Here is a 20257-nt window from a genome sequence, read left to right as displayed (position 1 = left end):
AAAAAAGAATGTGAAAATACGTACATAAAGTCATTACAGCTGGTGATAAATACAGTGAAGAAAGTTCAACAGGGTGACAACGGGGAGTGATGAGGCGGGGCTGCTTTAGATGGGGGATCCAGGAAGATTTCTCAGAGGAGGCGGCATTTGAGCTGAGACCCAAAGAAGTGAGGGAGGGGGGCCTTGGAACTCTGTGAGGGAGGACAGTACTAGGCAGAGAGAAGAACCTGGTGTGCTCAGAAATGACGTCAGTCTGGCCAGAGCAGAATGAGGGAGGGGAAGATGGGGAGGTGAGTGGGGCTAAAAAGTAAAAGGAAAGTCACAGAACCACTGACCTCAAAGTCTTGATACTGCTCCTCTGCTAGAGATTTCTTCGCCACCACAAGCACCCGCAGCCCTTCCCGGGCCATGTTTCCACACTGAAAAGCAAACCCTGGTCAGCGGAGAGCCGCACTGAGGGCTCTGTATCCCGGACTGTCTCTGGGGAGGGCTGGAGGCTGAAGTGGATGCCCCTCCCGAGGGGACAGTGCAATGGTAAATCAGAACGCTGCTTTCCCCTGAAGCAGTCTCTCTCAGCAAACCTTCCAAAGGGGGCTCAAAATTTAAGTCAATGCAGTAAGATCTCACAGACTAATCTGGATTTCAGGCTCGTTGGAAAAACTGAACCTTTGACAAGAGCACTTTCCCAAATGACCACAGCCAGTGATACTGAAAGGCGGCTGTTTCCACACCGTCCCACGAAACATAGCTGTCAAGTGAAGAATATTCCAACACGTTCAACGCACAAAGTGTGATGCTGTCAGGAAACACATCCCGGCCCGTTTCATTCACCTGAGTTATCTGCCTGGCCCCTGTCGGCATTTGGGTTTGTTACTCACTAATTGGAAATATGATATTACTGAACATAAAATGTGAATTCTGCGCCTGGAGATGGGAGATGAAACAGAAACAGCCTGACAGACTGGAGAGTTCCTTCCCTCCCTGCTGCAGCCAATTCCCACGTCACAATCTGGGACAAGGCAGCCTGTGACGGGGCCCCATGATGCCCGCCTCCTGGTACCCACACCCTTGTATGTTCACCTGCCCTGAGTGTGCACTGGACCCGGTGCCTTGTTCCTAACAGACAGAATGTGGCAAAGTGAGGGGAGGTCGTTTCCAAGAAGGTCACTTCTCTCTGTTTCATCTCTCTGTTTCACTTCTCTCTGTTTCATCCACATGGCAAGGAACGTGGCTGCCTCCGGCCAAGAGGCACTGAGGAGCTGAATCCTGCCCATGACCACTTCCCAGTGGGCTGGGAAGGGGGTCCCGCCCCAGCTGAGCCTTCAGATGAGACCCCAGCCTCGGGTGACCCCTTGACCAAAGCCGAAGAGACCCTGAGCTGAGGACCCAGCCAAGCTGTGGCTGGATTGCTGATTCGCAGAAACCGTAAGAAATTACACGCGTCCTCCTAAGCTGCTACGTTTGGGGGTGATTTGTTACACAGCCCCAGAAAACGCATGCAGGGACCCACCTCACTATTCCATGCAAGGGACAGACTCCAGGACACGCATCCGAGGCCCCGTTTCCACACCCCACGTCATGCTTACCTCTTCCTCCAGCCAGTCGTTGTACTGCACGATGCCAGCCATGACGACATCCGCTCCCTTCATGTAAAACGTAATCTCCCCGGTCGATTCATCCTAGAGGGGGGGCCGGGAGGAATGAACACCCAAGAGGAACACTTGGTTCCGCTCCAGTGGCCGCTTCCCACGAGAGATGCCGCACAAAGTGTACTCAGTGGACGCCAGTGTTTTCTCACTTGGCCGAAGATGAAAAGTGAGAGGGGAGCCTCACTTTGGGGCAAAGGCCACAGAAAACAAGAAAACTCAAAGCATTTGGAAAATCATTAAATGATGAAAGCAAGATCAAAAGGATTGAAGAACTCTGTTTTTACAGTCATTACTATTCTAACGGGAACAGACTGACCCTCACACTGTAAGATAATTTTAAATTTATACGCGGGGCTGCCGGTATTGCCAAAACGTGGTCTACCAGAAAGAGTTGGGAAGTAAGATAATTCTCGAGATCAGGGTTTCTCAGCCTCAGCACTGTTAATATTTGGGGCTGGAGAATTCTTTGCCGTGAGGGGGCTGGACTCTGCATGGCACCATCTCCCGCAGCATCCCTAGCCCATTAGATGCCAGCAGCAATCCCCTTGGTGACAACCAAAATGTCTCCAGACATTAACAAATGTCCCCTGGGGGACACATTGCCTCAGTTGACAGCTACTGCTCTAGACAACGTGGGACCCTTACGTCTACCTGAGGACTTAGCTAGGGAGCAAAGTACCCAGATTTTCAGTTCACACTGACCAGATTTTCTGGGGAGAGGGTGACATCACAGCACAGACATCAGATGCTTAGACCCGGTACCAGCTCCCAGCTGTGTGCACCTGGACAAGCTACTTCTTTTCTCTAGACCTCAGTTTCCTCCTCTGTAAAATCGGGACCCTAACAACTCTTACCGTATAGCTTGCTGGGGCTTAAACGAGATCATCTACGTAGAGCAGGTAGCAAAGGGCCAACATCCACAGAACATGCTCACCCAGTGTTATTATTCCTGTTGGGGTGACAGTCACTCCTCAAGACCCTCAGTCGCACTGTTTGTAGAAAACAAGGTTTAAGCTGGGGGTCTGAATGGGGGTGGTTTTGCCCCCAGGGGACTTCCGACAATGTCTGGACACATATTTGATTATCTCAACTGGGAGGTGCTACTGGCATCTAGTGGGTGGAGACCAAGGATGCTGCTAACCGTCCTACAATGCACAGGGCGGTCCCCGCAACAGAGAACCATCCCGCCCCAAATGTCAGCGGTGCTGAGGCTGAGAAACCCTGGCTTTAAGGAATGATGGTGAAATCGTCAATTCTTATCCCACGACTCTTTCCTCACAGACCTGCATCGCAGGGAGGCTGGAGGCAATGGAGATGGGCAAGGCTAAGTGAGCACGGCCATCACCACCTCGTGCCTAAATTCTGCTGCCCCAGGAAGCCCAGAATGCATGCCTGTAAGCTCTTCATTGAATAGGAAATAAATACCCAAGGCCAAATCAGTGGTATAGTTTCATCGACTAAAGTAACTTCCGAACGCCTCTGATCACGGACAATCTTTTAGAACAACATGCTTACTCATAAAAGCACCCACAGGCCACGAACAGGCACCTGCACTTTAAAAGCATCAGAACTGCAGGCTGCTGCTTTGATGGACTGCATCTATGCCTGCTTGTGACTCGGGCCAAAGACAGCAGCGGGGTCTGAACATGAAAGCATCTGAGGTTCCTTTTTCCTTTCGCCTTCACCCAAACGCTGCTATGGGAAATAACGTCCCCCTCCCCAGCTTCCTCTGCTCCAGAAGGGGCTCAAGAGAACTCGGACATCTTGTCCAATATAAATACTGTGCCGACTGTCTCCTCCCGTTAGTCATTTCCTCCCACCAAGTTCATCACAAGGTTACTTCGTTCCCATATTATGGCAAGATTACGCTCTAAATTTACAGAGATCTGCTGGTTGTGCTGCATTGTTTGGGGGCCTCATCTTTTTCCACTGTGGTCTGACTCTGGCACCTGTTCAAAGGCCTCTTTTATTCAGACAGTGACAAGGGTATGATCTATACCAGTGATCCGACTTCAGCACGCCAAGGGGGAAGGGTGAGGGGAGGGCAGTGGAACATCTTGTAACACAACAAAAACAAAACTGGCGACACAGAGACAAACACGCAAGCCCCGACGAAACCGGCTTCTCTAACCTCGCTGACCTTCTCAGAAGAGAGATTCACAGAAAGACCAGACCTTGCTTGGTGAGGGTAGGAAGACGCCACACAGAGCCGTCCATGAGCTCACACATGTTTAAGAGGGTTGATGAGCCAGGTGAGAACAAAACTATAACTGTCAACCGTCATTAAACCAGGTTGAGAACCATTTTATAACTGAGGGAAAACTTCCTCACATCAGGTAACTGGGCAGCTACTTTCAAACAACAGACAGAAAAGATGGCCACATCAGAAGAGAGTTTCTCGGCCCAGGCACGATGAACATTTGGGGCTGGAACGTTCTTTGGTATGAGGCTGTCCTGACCTCTATCCACTAGATGCCAGTGGCACCACCCTCTGAGCTGCAACAACCAAAAATGTCCCCAGATGTGTCCCCATGTCCCCTGGGGGCAAGATGGCCCCAGGATGAGAGTCACTTCGCGAAAGGAGAACAGTGAGATCCGTGCTAAGTGGAGAGCTAGCTCCACAGCCCTGGGCACGGATTTGCACCCTGCAAAACCAAAGATAGAGAGGGAGACAGGTCAGAAAACAAAAATATTAGCAAAATAATATGCATCACATTAAAGACAGCCTAACAAAGATGGATGTGCACAGACTCATTGTTAGTAGTGAGAGATGGAAAACAACCTAAGTATCCAAGGAAGGAATATTTGATTAAGTAATGCTACATTTTTTCAGCAAAACACCATGCCCACATTAAAATCATAAAAATCATGTTTCAATAATATGAGAACATTTTCACTACACTTATTATTCAGTGGAGGGGGTGGGAGCTTTAGGAAGCTTTAGGTGGAGTTTGAAGCCAGTTTTATAAAATTGTGTGCGGCTGTTTACCCTCATTTATGCTTAGAGAAAAAACTGAAGGGAAATTCCCTGAAAAGGCAAGAGTGCTTGTCTTTGGGTGATGAAAATACAGATGAAAGGTTCTGATCCCCTTCTATACATACTTATCTGTTCCCAATGCTGATTTTTTTAAAAATATAATCTGGGAAGGGTGGAGCGCTATTGTAAAGTAATGATAGATTTGCCCACCCAACAGTATCCCATACTCCCAGACACAGATCTCGTTCTTGCTGTGGGAAGATACAGGGGTCACATCTCATAAAATGTGATGCATGTCTGGGAATGATAGCCCTTTGCAACTAAAGGAAGGGTGACGCACTCAGCCCACTTATTCTAGAACGGCTGATATCGGGACTATTTGATGATGATTCAACCCTCAAATGACTCCAGCATAGTCCATGGCCCTAGAACTTGGAAAAATAAAGGCTGGAACAAAATAAAAGCAATTCCATAGTAGATAACGACTCTAATTCCCCAGGAAACACCCACCCACAGGATTCATGTGGCTGCTTCCAGGCCGTGGATGCTCCTGACATCAGACACGCACTCAAGATACGGTTTAAAAGCCACGGGGCAGGCTAGGTACAGACCAGTGGGAAAAGCAGCAGCTGCATGGGAAGAAAAGCCCCCATCCCACTCAAAAACTGCCAAGGATATATGTCTGGTAGAGTCTTAAGACTACTGGCACCGGGGACGTAAAAATCCCTTAAAATGTGTCGTTTTCAAGGCACATTCGTACCGTACATCACTGGACCATCAGTACTGCAGCTCATGGAGCTGTTTCTAACTTTTACCTGGAGAAACAGCCTCTTCAATGACTCCCACTTTCCCCACCTCCCGGGGTGTTCACACCCCTGGGTGATCCAGGCCCACCAAGTGGTGGGCTGGACCCAGGGACCTGCTTCTAATAACAGAATAAGGCAAAAGTGAAGGGAGGTCGGTTCTGAGATGACGTGCCTTCTGTCTTGTTCACACTCTCACAGACTCACTTGGGTGAAGCCAGCTGATGTGGGAGCCGGTCTATGGAGAGGCCTGTGGGGCAGTGGATGAGGGTGGCCTCTGGCCAGCAGCTGGTATAGAACTAAAGTCCTCAGCCCAACAACTGCAAGGAACTGACTCTTGCTGACAACACTGATTTCACCTGGCAGTGAATCCTGCCCCGGCTGGACCTTGGATGACTGCAGCCTATGAGAGATCCCGAGGCAGAGGGCCCGGCGAGACTGCACCTGGACTCCTTGGCCCCCAGAAATTGTCAGATAACACTTCCTGTCGTTTTAAGCCATCACATGCGGGATAATCTGTCACAACGCCATACGTAATTAACACACTACCCTCAACATTACTGTGGGTGCTCTGTGAGCTTTCCCACATCCCTCTCATCACACCCAAACTCCCAGGGCCTGGCGATAAAGAGCATGACCTGGAAGCCAGACAGCCTGGGGTAGAAGCCCAGCTCCACCTTTTCTAACTATATGAACTTAGGGAGGTTTCTTCTTCTCTCTATACCTCAATTTTCTCCTCTGTTAAATGCCAGCTGCAATGGTATTATGAGAATTACACGAGTTGTTTTATGCAAATCATTTACAACAGTGACTAGCACCCAAGAAGCACCATTTCAATGTTACCTCTGTTATTATTATTGTTCCTAACTCTGTTCCTATTACTAATGCTGCTAGTACTATTACTAATTACTCCTATTACTAATTCTATTATTACTAATTTACTACAATAGAATCTACAACTCTGACCCCTAAGGCATGAAACACTTGTGTAGATAGGGCGGAGGGGATCCTCATTTGTTTAAAGAATGAGAGAGTCGTATTCCAAAGATTCCCATGATCTGGGGCAGCATTTTCTCCAGCCGAGCCAAACAATGTGAAGAACCTTTAAGAACACCAGGGAACCATCTCAATACCAAAATAGGACTGGGACCAAAGTAGTCTGCAATTTTTAAAGCTCCTATGGTTAATTCCGATGATCAGCCAGGTTTTGTTTGTTTGTTTGTTTAGATCTCGTTTTATTTATTTTTGGCCATGCTGGGTCTTCGTTGCTGCGCTCAGGCTTTCTCTAGTTGCGGCGAGCGGGGGCTACTCTTCGCTGCCGTGCATGCGCAGGCTTCTCATTGTGGTGGCTTCTCTTGTTGCGGAGCACGGGTTCTAGGCACGCTGGCTTCAGTAGTTGTGGCATGCTGGCTTCAGTAGTTGTGGCACAGGGCTCAGTAGTTGTGGCACATGGGCTTAGTTGCCCTGCGGCATGTGGGATCTTCCCGGACCAGGGCTCAAACCTGTGTCCCCTACATTGGCAGGCAGATTCTTATCCACCATGCCACCAGGGACGTCCCTACCAGCCAGGTTTAAGAACTACTGAGCAGAGTGGCTTATGAACACAGGGCTTCCAGGCTTCCCGGAATGGAAAGTGTGAGTAAAAGAGCAAATAGGAAAACAAGGTATTAATTCAGATTGGCAAGATTTTAAAAGTCCGACACTATCAAGTGTTGGTGAGGATGCAGAAAAACAGTGGGACTAAGATTAGCATAAGCACTTTGGAGAAAAAGTTGAAAAAACCTGGTAAAGTTAAAGATGTATATATTCTACCACCCAGCAAGTCCACCTCTGGGTGTAGTCCACAGAAAAACACGGACATATGTACAGTGGAGACTGCAGCAGACAAGGCTACACATGGCAGCGGTCTTTCTATCGGCAAAAAAAGTGGCAAGGACCTAAACGTGTATCAAGAGGGAGCGGCAACAGATGGAAGGAACTGAGGTATATTTGCACAATGCAATACAACAAGTCAGCTAAGAGAAATAAAGTGGGATTACGTGTATCAACATAAATAAAGCTTTTTGTAAAATGTTAAACAAAAATTAGTATGTGGAATAATAATATATATACTACAATGACACTTTATAGAGAGAATAAAAACATGAATACCATAATACATATTATTTATACCCAATGTGTCTGATAATAGTATTTTAAAATTCACAGGAGTGATAAACCTGGGGTAGGACTGAAGATGAAGCACATCTAGAAAGGACAGATGGGATTTCAATTGAATGCACAATGTTTTCTTTAAAAAAATTTTTTAACTATAATACATGCAAAAGTGTGGATCAATACATAAATATAAATTTGAGCAAACGAACTCAAACACAAAAGGGTATCTACTGTACAGTTTCCTTTATATAAAGTTCAAAAAGAGACAAAATCAGTCAGTGGTAGAAATGGGACAGTGGTTATATCCTTGTGGGAAGGAAGGATGCAGTAACCAGAAAGGGGTACGAGGGTGCTGCTGGGGTGATGGTGGGAGGGATTCTGTTCCTTGCTCGGGATGCGAGTGACACTGTGTTTATTACTTTGTTAACACTTGAGCTGTACACTCCTGAGGTTTGCACTTTTCTCTTTGTATGCTGTACTTCAATAAAAGCTTCAAAAAACATAAAAAGAAAATCTGAAATATTAATGCCAAAATGACGATGTTGAGTGATCACGACACTTTTTTCCAATAACTTTTGGGACTGTATGAATGGAAAATCATCGAAAATGTCTAATTACAAGGGTATCAAGACTATTCAGTGGGAAAACAATAGTCTCTGCAGCAAACGGTGTTGGGACAACTCTCCATCCACACACAAAAGAATGACGTTAAAACCCCTAACTCACACCATATATGAAAACAACGCAAAATGGATCAATGATCTAAAGAGATAAAACTACAAAAACTTTTAAAAGAAAACATAGGGGTAAATTTTCATGACCTTAGGTTTAGCAATGGACTCTCAGATATGACACCAAAGTCAAGAGCAACAGAGGAAAAAAATAAATTGGACGTCATCAAAATTAGTAACTTCTGTGCATCCAAAGAATTTTACCAAGAAAGCAAAAAGACAAGCTACAGAATGAAAGAAAATATTTGTATATCATATCTCTGATAAGGGTCTAGTATCCAGACTACGTAAAGAACTCTTACAACACAACAATAAAAGGCTACCCACTTCAAAAGTGGGCAAACGACGTGAACAGACATGTCTCCAAGGAAGAATACAAGTGGTAAGTATATGAGAAGATGCTCAACATCATTAGCTATTAGGAAAACGCAAATCAAAACCACAATGAAATACCACTTCACAGCAACTAGGACGGCTACAATGAAAAAAAAAAAGGGGGAAATAACAAGCACTGATGAGGATATGGAGAAACCAGAAGCTTCATACACTGCTAGTAGAATGTATCGGGCTGGCCAAGAAGTTTGTTCAGGTCTTTCTGTAACATCTTACAGAAAGACCTGAACGAACTTTTTGGCCAACCCTATAAATGGTGCAGCATTTTGTAGAAAAGTTTGGCGACTCCTCATAAAGTTAAAAGATAGAATTATCCAGCAACTGGGAAACGGACCCAGCAATTCCACTCCTAGGTATCTACTCAAAAGAACTGAAAACAGGGCTTCCCTGGTGGCACAGTGGTTGAGAGTCCGCCTGCCGATGCAGGGGACATAGGATCGTGCCCCGGTCCGGGAAGATCCCACATGCCGCAGAGCGGCTGGGCCCGTAAGCCATGGCCGCTGAGCCTGCGCGTCCGGAGCCTGTGCTCCACAGCGGGAGAGGCCGCAACAGTGAGAGGCCCACGTACCGGAAAAAAAAAAAAAAAAAAAAAAGAACTGAAAACAGATGCTCAAATCCTTATACATGAATGTTCATAGCAACACTATTCACAATAGCCAAAAGGTAGAAACAACCCAAATGTCCACTGATGGATGAATGGATAATCAACATGAAATACTACTCAGTCATAAAAAGGAATGAAGTATGTATATATGCTACAACATGGATGAATCTCTAAAACATTGTGCTAAGTGAAAGGAGCCAGATACAGAAAAGAAGGTCACATATTGTATAGTCCCATTTATATGAAATACCCAGAATAGGTAAATCCTAGAGACAGAAAGGAGATGGGAGGTTTCCAGGGCCTACGGGGAAGAAGGTATGGAGAGTGACCGCTTAATGGATACAAGGTTCCCTTTGGCAGTGATGCCAATGTTTCAAAACTTGAGGAAAGTGGTGGATGCAAGACACTGTGAATGTACTAAATGCCAACGAATTACACATTTAAATGATTAATTTATGTCATGGGAATGTCACCTCAATAGAAAATAACATTTAATTAAACGAAAGAGTATACAGTGAGAAATGTATTATTACCAAGAAATGCTCAATCTACACTCATTAGACCTTTCACTCTGGAAGTGGGTTAACCAAAAGCTGAGCAGCTAAACGAGATCTGCCAACTGATGAACTAATTCTCTTTCTTCTGAGGGAATTAAATCCTCTTGTTAGTCTGAACGACAGGCAATAATACAATAAAGAAAGGGGTAAGAAAGAATGTCCAGCCACAGGGACATACACAGCAGACTTAGGCAGGTTTGGGTTTTTTTTTTAACCATTTTAAATAAATGAACTCACCCTCACGATGATGCCCATGCGTTTGCTTTCGTAGGTGAAAGGGAAGATCTGCAAGATGGTGAAGTTCAGGATCTGGTCACCAGGGGTCCTCAGCTGCATGGAAGACTGGTCCCGGCCCACCAGTGTTAAGCCCACACTTTCGGTCCACTGCACCAGGGCCACCTAAATGTGACAAGGGTCGAAGGTCAGATACACAGCCGAGGATCCTGGTTCACAGGTCAAGCAAATGAACATAAAGGTGGACGGGGGAGCAGAGACAGGTGAGGCTGAGCAGGGCCTGCATCCCTGGGGGAGGTCATGCTGGCCGGTGACAGCCCCACCCCCGCCCCTCCAGGCCTGCGGGGGCTCCGCGCTCAGAGCTGCCGTCTCTCCTGGGCCCTAAAGCAGGCCACGCGCCAGAGCTGTGGCAGAGAGAACCGCACACACTCAAGGATCAGCACAACTAGAGATCACGTCTGGAAGGAGCTGCACCAGGCCGACCACAAACATGGGGAAGCCAGGAGCACGATGCCGGGGTGGGGCGACTCACCTCCAGGCTCCCTGTTAAACTCACACACACTCAATCAGGAGGGGATCGACAACAGTGCTCGACTGGGCAGCTCTGCCCCCCAAGGGGCACATGGCAACGTCTGGGGACAGTTTTGGCTTCACAACTGAGGAGGGGGTGGATATTTTCTACTGACATCTCGTGGGTGGAGGCCAGGGATTCTGCTAAACATCCTACAACACACAGGACAGCCCCCATGACAAAGAATCACCCCACCCCACATGGCAGGCAGTACTGACAGGGGGAGAACACTGGTCTGTACAGATGAGGAAACTGAGGCTTGCGGAAGCTCATTAAGTTGCCTGAGGTGATGCTCCGGGGCAACGGCCGGCTAGGCAGGAACCTGGATCTACCTGGTGCACAGCCAAACCCTCCACCACCCGCTACACTTCCTAGGACCACAATTCTGTCACCAGCTGGAATCTTCTCACAGCCCGAGCAAGGTTTGCTTCACTTCCAGTCAAAGGCATGGAGGATGCAAATTCCAAGACAGGGGCCAGACCAGTGGGAACTGCGGCAGGCAGGAGCCAGTGCCCCCTCTGAAGGAGGCTGCCCCGCGGGAATGCGGACCCAGGGTGGCCAGAGCTTCCAGTTTCTCAAGAAAAACCAGAAATCTGACCTTGTCCCTGAGATCTCTAACTTTTCAATGTAAGCCACTAAGCTGCACGTTTTAAACGCCCATGAAGAAAATAAAACACGTCTACAGATGAATCTGGTCTGGGGTCTTCAGGGAAAGAAGGAAATAGGAGTGGAAAAGGCGGGGACAGAAGGGGGAGCTGGGGAGGGGAGACCACCAAGCCCTCACCGCCACTGCCACAGGAAGGGGGCTGTGCCATGCTGGGGGGAGACAGGGGTAAGTACGAAGAGCCTACAGCGTACGAACCACAAGGTCATCGTGTTTACTTGTCAGCACAGCCCATGGAGGCAGGAAGTACCAAGCAGCTCTACCCGACGGACGAAGAAACAGAGTCAGAGAGGCCAGGCGAGCTGCTCTCGGCGGGCAGCTACCACGGGCTGAGATGAGATCGAATCCTGTGTCTAGCTGACCCAAGTAGCCCAAGGGAGAGTGCCAATCCCGGGCCATCCAAATGCCTGTTCTCTAAACACGGGCGCACACACATCACTGCATCCTTAGTGGGTGTGCCCGGTCACCCGACTCACTGTCACCGTTAAAAAGTTGACGGGGGGCATGGTAGGCATAGTAACAGCCCCCAAAGGTGCCCACCTCCTAATCCCCACTGACCTCCACCTCCAAAAGAAAGGGCTAATCAAGTTTGGTTTTGTTTGTTTGTTTTGCTACTAACCTGCATAAGTCTCTGGAAACTCATTCATATAGTTGTTTCATCTAATCACTCTGAATTTCAATATGGCCTGTCCTATCTGCTAACAATCTTCTTTCCAAGTTTAAAATGAACAAATCAGTAAACACTGATATAAATTTAAAAATCCCATCCATATAAATATTAAAAACGTTGGGTACATGCACTAAAATGCTTATAGGATGATACACATGAAGAGAAATTACTTCACTCTTCTCTCTATATACTACTGAAATATTTTAGTGTGTACACGCACTTCTTTTATTTATTTATTTTGCGGTACGCGGGCCTCTCACTGTTGTGGCCTCTCCCGTTGCGGAGCACAGGCTCCGGACGTGCAGGCTCAGCGGCCATGGCTCACGGGCCCAGCCGCTCCGCGGCATGTGGGATCTTCCCGGACCAGGGCACGAACCCATGTCCCCTGCATCGGCAGGTGAACTCTCAACCACTGCACCACCAGGGAAGCCCCATCTTTTATTTTTCATATTTTTAATTTTAATTAAGTAAATAAGTATCCCAACACAATACGAGATTATTACAAGTACGTAGCTTGACTAAATTGACATCCTCCTCTACATACCAGTTTAGTAACAAAGAAAAAGGAAATTCTTCTTCGGATGCTTTCCAACACGACTGCTAGGGAAAAGAGTTTTTCATCCTTGCTTTTAAACAGCTGTTGTTTCACCCCTTAAAAACGTATTTAATTGCTCTGAAAAGATGTGAAGAGTCTGTAATACTGGGCTTCAAGGAGATACACTAATTCCCCCAAAGCCTGTTCTTAACTTCAATCAAGAAAGGATCTGAAACTCCAGAACGGGAAGTGGCTTTCAGGGCCGTAGAGGCAGTTCTGGCCTTGGCCAGCCTGGGTCCCCCTGCTGCAGACCCCACAGGACTGTGTTGGAGGGGAAGTTGAACCATGAATCTGAAATGATCAACAGTGACAAGTGTTCCCGGGGAAGCATGAATTACAGCTGAATGGAAACATCTTCTAACCATGCTTTCTTCTACAGCAAACCCCTCGAGGGAGTTAAGGAACCTACTTTGACTGTGCTGGTTGCCCCATCTCCCATCTCCCACCCCTTGGGTCCAAGGTCCTAATCAAAACCTCACAAGTCCTCTTGGGGGCTGATTCCAACAGGATATGAGCCCTGCAGGGGGGCCTTTCTTTCTCACCTTACACTCCCTTATTCCGACTTTAACATTAAGTCAGCTTTAATTTAAAGCTGCTTTCTACCAGAACATATAAAATCCCCCAGGTCCTACTGAGAAGAGAGCAGTTTAGAACTGGGGAGCTCACTAACCCTTCTCCACAGCAGCGGGGACAAACATTTCAGCGGTCAGGTGGGCGACTCCATCCCTTCCTGAAACAAGATGACGTAAATGAGGCTGCTTCTGCTAGAGGGTCTGAGCTTCAATTCAAAAGAATCATCCTGTATTGCCAAATCAGAAAGGATTTCAGGGTCTTTTTTTTTTTCTTACGGCTGCACTACACCGCAGGTGGGATCTTAGTTCCCCGACCAGGGATCAAACCCGCACCCCACTGTAGTGGAAGCGTGGAGTCTTAACCACTGGACCGCCAGGGAAGTCCCCAATCTCAGGGTCTTGAGTCTCGCTGTCCTTAACAGCCGGAGCTGGGGTCTCAGGGGGCCTCGGGTCAGACTACCCGGAGGTCAGAAGAGCAGAAAAAGAAACCTCATAAAAGGTAAATGAATGAACAAATAAATGAGAGGCAAAAGCAAATGCTAGAAACCAAGAAAGGGCCAGAGCGGGGGATCTGGGCTCCACGAGTCAGCTGTGCGTCTGGTTTGGGTCAGGAAATTAAAAAAAGAGCCTCCTACTCCACCCTTCCGCCTCCAAAAAAAAAAAAAGCCCATCTGAAGAATTCTTGTCAGAGCTGTCCATGAAAGGGCTTTTTCATCATTTGTTGGTCAGCAATAAACCACCTGTGACAAGCTTTAATAATCTTCTCTTTGTACCTGGGAATGTGTGCTTGGGAATTACGCCAGACAGGCTAAAGAGCCTTGAATTCCTGTCAAAAGCAGGATGCATATGAAATACAAGAACATGCATGAATCTGCTATCTGATTAAAACGGTTCTTCGGGGGCATTCAATCAGATAAACACCCAGGCTTACAAAGAATGGCCAGTCTGCCCGAAGCCAGGCCTTTCAAGCTTATAAACACCCACAGGCCTAGGTATTCTTTACTTTATTAAGAAATAGCTTCCAAAATGGGCCACATGGTGGTTTGCAGGTTTGAATGCCAACAGGAGCAGGGCAGGCAGCGGACCGGGGCAGGGCCGGCCACCTAGGGACAGGGCTTGGGGGAGGGGGCTAACTGCTGCCAGGTCGAAACTGGGCCCAGTCTTTCCAGATCTGATCTTTCTCAGGAGAAGCTGATTTTTATAGAACACTCAGTGATTTTTAAATATTGCTGCTTTTCTTTTAAACACAGCATGGAGCAAACAAAAAACAGCCTGCTACTTTTTTTTTTTTTTTTTTTTTGCGGTACGCAGGCCTCTCACTGTTGTGGCCTCTCCCGTTGTGGAGCACAGGCTCCGGACGCGCAGGCTCAGCGGCCACGGCTCACGGGCCCAGCCGCTCCGCGGCATGTGGGATCCTCCTGGACCGGGGCACGAACCCGCGTCCCCTGCATCGGCAGGCGGACTCCCAACCACTGCGCCACCAGGGAAGCCCCCGCCTGCTACTTTTAAGCATCAGTGGACACGGTGGTAGAATAAAAGGCCACTCCCTGATCCTATACTTGAAATCCAGCCTCTTGGGACTTAACTCTGCTAAAAACAAGTATTTGAAAAGGAAGAATGGCATCATCTCCATAAAAATTTAGCCACTTAGAAACGACTATTTACTTAAGTCCATTCTGGCCCAATACTAATGTGATATGGGACAGGACTTTTGCATGTATGGCCGCGGATGAGCTAATACCAAGGAAGGCTCATTTGACAGTTTTCTACAGTGCCCCCAAAACCCCATAGTCCTGCCTGACACAGGACCCCTATCTTCTGAGCAACCAGAATCTTCTTTCAAAATTCTACCCCAGTGGTTAATACGTAACATTGATGGAGGATTTTTTCCTTAAGTTCCCGACCGCTGTTCTTTGACCTCACCCTCAGGTCCAAGGCCCTGGCAACGGGATGGTAGAGCCCCACCAGCCTCCTAAATCTCTCTGGGTCAACACTCCACACTCCATCGTGCACACATCTGAATGCTGGCATTGTCTGAAGCCTGGAGCTGAGGCTCAGACACGAGGAGGCATTCAGGGGACCCACAGGGATGTGGTTATGGAGGAAAAAGAAACCCCAAGGCTGCAAAGGGACGGGAGATTGCCGGCCCCCCCTCAAGGCCACGGGCTTACCTTTCCCCAACGGTTTTTATCCTCACTCTTTGCAACAGCGTTAAGAAAATGCAAAATGAGACAACTGGGACCTTTCATGCATGCTGAGAGATGTACAGAGAGATTGAATGAGCAAGGCTCTCCATCATGACATTATTTAGGACAGCCACAAGTGGGGGACCCCCTAAATGTTACGCTTGGGAGACAGAGAAAATAATCTGTGGTGTATCTAAGCAGCAGAATATAGAGCAGCCACTAAGAATATTCTTACTATAGATAGTTACCGGAAAGGGATAATGCAAGGGAACAAATCAAGGTCATCGAACATACATCGTATATATACAGAAGAGAAATAGGTAGGAAAAACACCAGAACATTTTTGGCTTTTCTTTCCTGTAATTTTTTTTCTTTTTCTATAACAAGCTAATGTTACTCTTATAATTAGTGTGGGGGGGGGAACTAAAAATAAAATCTGCTTCTAGATTAGCTGTACCTTCACTGTATACCCTTTTTCTTATATCACCCCTGTCTGCATTACTCCCAGTTTCTGACATTCTAATGGATGCAGGAATGCTCTCCATCTACAGACTCACGTCTGGAGGAGAGACCCACTCGCTCTTTGCCCACGCTCTCATGGCCACTTGCAAGGGGGCCATTTCAAGGTTACTGTGGACTAGCGGAGAAACACATCCTTTTTGGTTTTCCCTTCTAAGGTCCGGATCCTGAAGAGATGGACGGTGAAGGCGAGACACTCAGAAGGTAGGCTTCTGGGGTCTGGCAGAAGACGGTTATTATCACCAAGCCCGGAAGCTTATAAGATGAGAAAAGAGGGAAGGGACACACACAAAAGGTGCCACTGAGTTTTGGAGATCCCAGACACAACACTGGCTCAGTGAACGTGTCCCAAGGGGACCGGAGTAGGTTAAAAATAATTGGACACTCTGGAACTTCACCCAGTATCCACCCTGAGCTCCCCAAATGCAAGTGCTTCACTCTCTGCAACACTTGTGAGTTGACAAAGCACTTTCAAGCCATGATGCCATGGGTAGGGACGTGGTCCTGTGGGGTTACGAGCCCCACCTCTGGACATGGGCTGCGGGTTTTAATCTCGCCAGCCGTGTGACCTTGGGAATATTCCTTAGCCAACCTATACCTCATTTGCAAACAGCACGATCACAGTAATTCTGGGTGGTAAGGGATGCCCGTAACGCGGTGCCTGGAACAGAGCAGATAAGCAACAGGTGACCCCTTCTTACCACTGGCAGCATCACCGCTACCCTCACTGCTCCCTCTCTTCTCTAAGGGCCATGAGCTCCGTGTGATGTATCAGCCCCTCTTTACCTACGAGGAGGCTGAGTGCAGCTTAAAATCACATCGCTAATCAAGTCCGCCCTGGCGGTGACACACGACCCGCAGCTGCACTGCGGGGTAAGGAGGGGTAGTGCGATGCCCCCATCTTTCAGAAAAATTAGTGGTAATGAAGGTCTTGAAATGCCATTGCGAGATGACAGAACACACAGCAACCCAACATTTTAGCAAAACTCAGCTGACATCCCACACAGCGACACCACACACACGGACATGCTTTAGAAGGATGAGCAACGCAAAGCAAGGTGCAAAACTTTATCTATAATTTACAATTGTGCTCTTAAATGTTTTAAATAGGTTAATAATTAAAGGGTGAGGAAAATTCTAACGTATGCAAAGAATTATCTCTGCAAAGGTACTCAGATATTGAGAACAGTGGGCAGCTCGGAGGCAGAGGTCAGGGGAGGGGCCCTGTGTAGAGACTGTGAGAAAGGAGGGGGCGGGGTGCCTCAGGGGAAGATGGAGATAGACTTCCCGCACTGCACCCTGAGCAGGGGTGGCCACACAGAACATCCCACACATTACTCAGAACTTGTAACTAAGGGCTCTGAAGTCACTGAGTTACTCAAGGCACAGCCACGTACAGCAGGCCACTTTCATTCACACTCACACACACGCACACACACCCATGCACAGCCACACGCCACACACGCTCCAACAGCAGTCGTGCACACATCACGTGCACGTGTTCACACCCACACTCGTGCACATATGTACACGTGCCGACATGCGCGCACACACGTACACACACGCACACATAAACCCTACAGGACCATGAAAACCATCTGGCTTTCTCAAGGATGGGACTTAACTCACTTCACCCTCCTTCCCTCCTTGTACTAGAGTGTGATTCTGTACCAGAGAAACATACAACTGTAATTCTACATATATGCCCACATTCAGGAAGAATCTGGGTAACTCTGCACCCGAACATAAACAGTGGTTATCACACTACCTAGTGAAAATTACAGGTTATGTTTACCAACTTCTTTAGACAAATGAACGAGTCCCCGGGTGGATTCTATCTGCTCGGAGGAGAGCACTTCCATGACCACTCACGCCAAGAAGGACACGTTAAGAGTTGTGTCACGGTGACCCCCCCCCTCCACTGCACCCCACCTCCAACACTGCCAAATATACTGCAAACGATGGGATGCTGTCAGGGCTGAAGCCTGCTCGCCCGAGCATCTTAGGACCACTTCTCTCTGGCCAGATTACATCTGTCTCATTTCCCCTGGGAGTTTACTGTACAGGCGGGGGGTCGGGGGGGTGGGGGCAGTGCCCCCCAGGCTGTAATCAATAGCTGAATACAGACACTTCAAGGCTTCCCAGGCGGAATGTGCACAGGAAACAAATTTAGGAAATCCTGCTTTCTGTTACAGGAAATGAATCCTAGGCCAACTGGTAGAAATTACTCCAGGAGCTCCAAAGTAAAGAGGATACTGGCTTCTGTATGTATTCCATCAACTGACCTTGCCCGCACCAGCCAGGTTTTATTGATATAGAATTTCAAAGGTAGGATTCTAGACCCAGCCACTCCTACGTGGAATCCCACAGGGATCTGGAAACAGTACAGCTTTCTGAAAGATTGCACTGGAACTAGATTTAACCTATTTTCTGTCAGACGGTATATTTACATAAACAGATTTATATTTTGAGGTACGCATCTTTTGAAGTAGTTTAAAAGGCTGGTGAGTAAAATATTAACAGTGGGTATACCTTCAGTTAGTAGGACGATGGTTTACTTTTTTTTCTTCTCTACATTTTCGTATATTCTATCATAAACATGAAATGACTGTGTAATAAAAAAAAATAAAGAAAGCTGTGGGGAAAAGGAAACCAAGAAAGTAACACCGACCTCTGTGAAGACACCAAAGACCAAAAGAAAATACCCTTTTTTAAAAAAAAGCAAACTGCTATTCAGAATCTTAGAAAACCAAAACAAATCTGAATCCAAAGGCAATTAATGGACAGCAGAGATAAAGGGCTCTTCTCTTTAACAAAAAGGAGCTGAAAAGCACAAAGCATTCCATGGAAGATTTACCTTCATGGAAAAATCTTTGCACAGCCCTAAAACAAATATATCAAAGTTCAGTGGGAACCAGGGGTGTGGGACAGGCATTAAAGACCGTCATATATGCATGTCAATAGCCAATCGGAGCCCAGAGGCACAAGTGCTGACCGGATCACCAACATTTAATTTAAATGCTATGAAATACCCACAAGCTACTGGCCCCCAGTCCGTAACTACCAAAAATCTGGTCCTTTCTCACATGGACCATTCAATGGTATCATCCTCCCATTCCGAAACGGAAAGGCGAGATCAAGCAGACGAACCCTGGTTAAGACACGGTGACAAATATGACCAGCTTCCGGTTCCAGGGCACACGTCTCAGTAGGCTCACCCGCACCTACCCCCCACCTCCCCCTTCTCTCTGCACACAATTCCCATCTCCGAATTTGGCCAAGGGTTACCAGATTTTTCACCCCTAAAAAGCCTGGTTCAAATATCAGTGGTCAACAGAGGAACTGGGCTTCACAGCTTGAGCTCTTCCACAAACACCAAGCAGATGAGAAGGCGTCGTCTCCCAGGGGACACATTCCATTGCCCCAGAAAAGGAGGAAGAGACTGGGCAGGGAAAGACACACCCAAGTGTCCTGCCATTTCTGATCTTTGGAAAAGATTCTAACTGTGCCACCCTCCCCCCACCTCCGCCCGCACGATCACATCAACCACTGGTTCACGGATATTCTCAGATGAGTCCAGACCTCCAAAACACTTCACATACCAAAGAAGCCCGTCCCTCCTTCTTAAAATGAACAAAAATCATCATCATCATCATCATAACTGGGAGTCCTTGCAACATTGGTGGAAGAGTAAAATGGTTAAAAAAAAAAAAAAAAAATCCCGGGAAGCACTCTGGTAATTTACGTCATGAGCCTTAAACATACTCATTCAGTTTGACCCACAGGATTTACTGACCACATACTAAGGGCCTCACAACACCCTCCTGTGGGTCCCACGTCACAAACACACAGTGGGGATAAGGAACCCGCTCAGGCAACTGTCTCACTCCTGCCGCCCCAAGCTGCTGCCTTGTTTAACGTAGACTCCACAGTGCCTGGCTCACGGGAGGCACTCAAAAATACCTGGTGAATTAATGAACCCCGTCACACCATTTCTAGAAATAGCAAGTGTAAGGATACTCACTGCAAATGTTTATAAACACTGTTGCTCAAAAATAGAAATAACCTAAATTCCAATAATACGAGAACAGTTGAAGATATTAGGGTCCATACCGTAGGCAGTGAATCTGAAAAACTGTGTAATGTTCGAGAAAATTGAGAAACAGGTATGATAAAATATTAGTGAAAAAAGAACAAATATAGGCAAAACCCGTAACTATATTAAAATGCTCATTTTTTTACGAAAAAAATACATGAAAACCTAGTGGAGGGGCTATATATCAAATGAATAAAAATTAATATTTAGTGGTTTCTGAAAAATGGTTTAGTAAAAGGATTAAGAGTTTGGGCTCTGAAAACAAACTCCCTGGGTTAA

At 47.1% G+C, this 20257-nt stretch overlaps 1 protein-coding gene across 3 annotated transcripts in view; it reads right to left on the bottom strand.

The window, feature by feature from the left end:
- ATP9A (ATPase phospholipid transporting 9A (putative)) overlaps positions 1-20257 on the bottom strand; it is a 134232-nt gene that overhangs the window by 29904 nt on the left and 84071 nt on the right. For all 3 annotated transcript variants that reach the window (XR_009522259.1, XM_060033398.1, XM_060033400.1), the window contains exons 15-17: positions 10109-10270; positions 1587-1679; positions 336-419 (exon numbers count right to left, since the gene is read on the bottom strand). Coding sequence is in view for 2 of the 3 variants with exons in the window: in XM_060033398.1 (XP_059889381.1) it covers positions 336-419; positions 1587-1679; positions 10109-10270 (339 nt within the window). In the remaining variant the exon portion in view is untranslated. The remainder of the gene's footprint in view (positions 1-335; positions 420-1586; positions 1680-10108; positions 10271-20257) is intronic.

The sequence above is a fragment of the Delphinus delphis genome, chromosome 15 (assembly GCF_949987515.2).
Source record: "Delphinus delphis chromosome 15, mDelDel1.2, whole genome shotgun sequence".
NCBI lineage: Eukaryota > Metazoa > Chordata > Mammalia > Artiodactyla > Delphinidae > Delphinus > Delphinus delphis.
The sequence above is the reverse complement of the archived record's forward strand: the minus strand, read 5'-3'. Positions and strand labels throughout refer to the sequence as shown.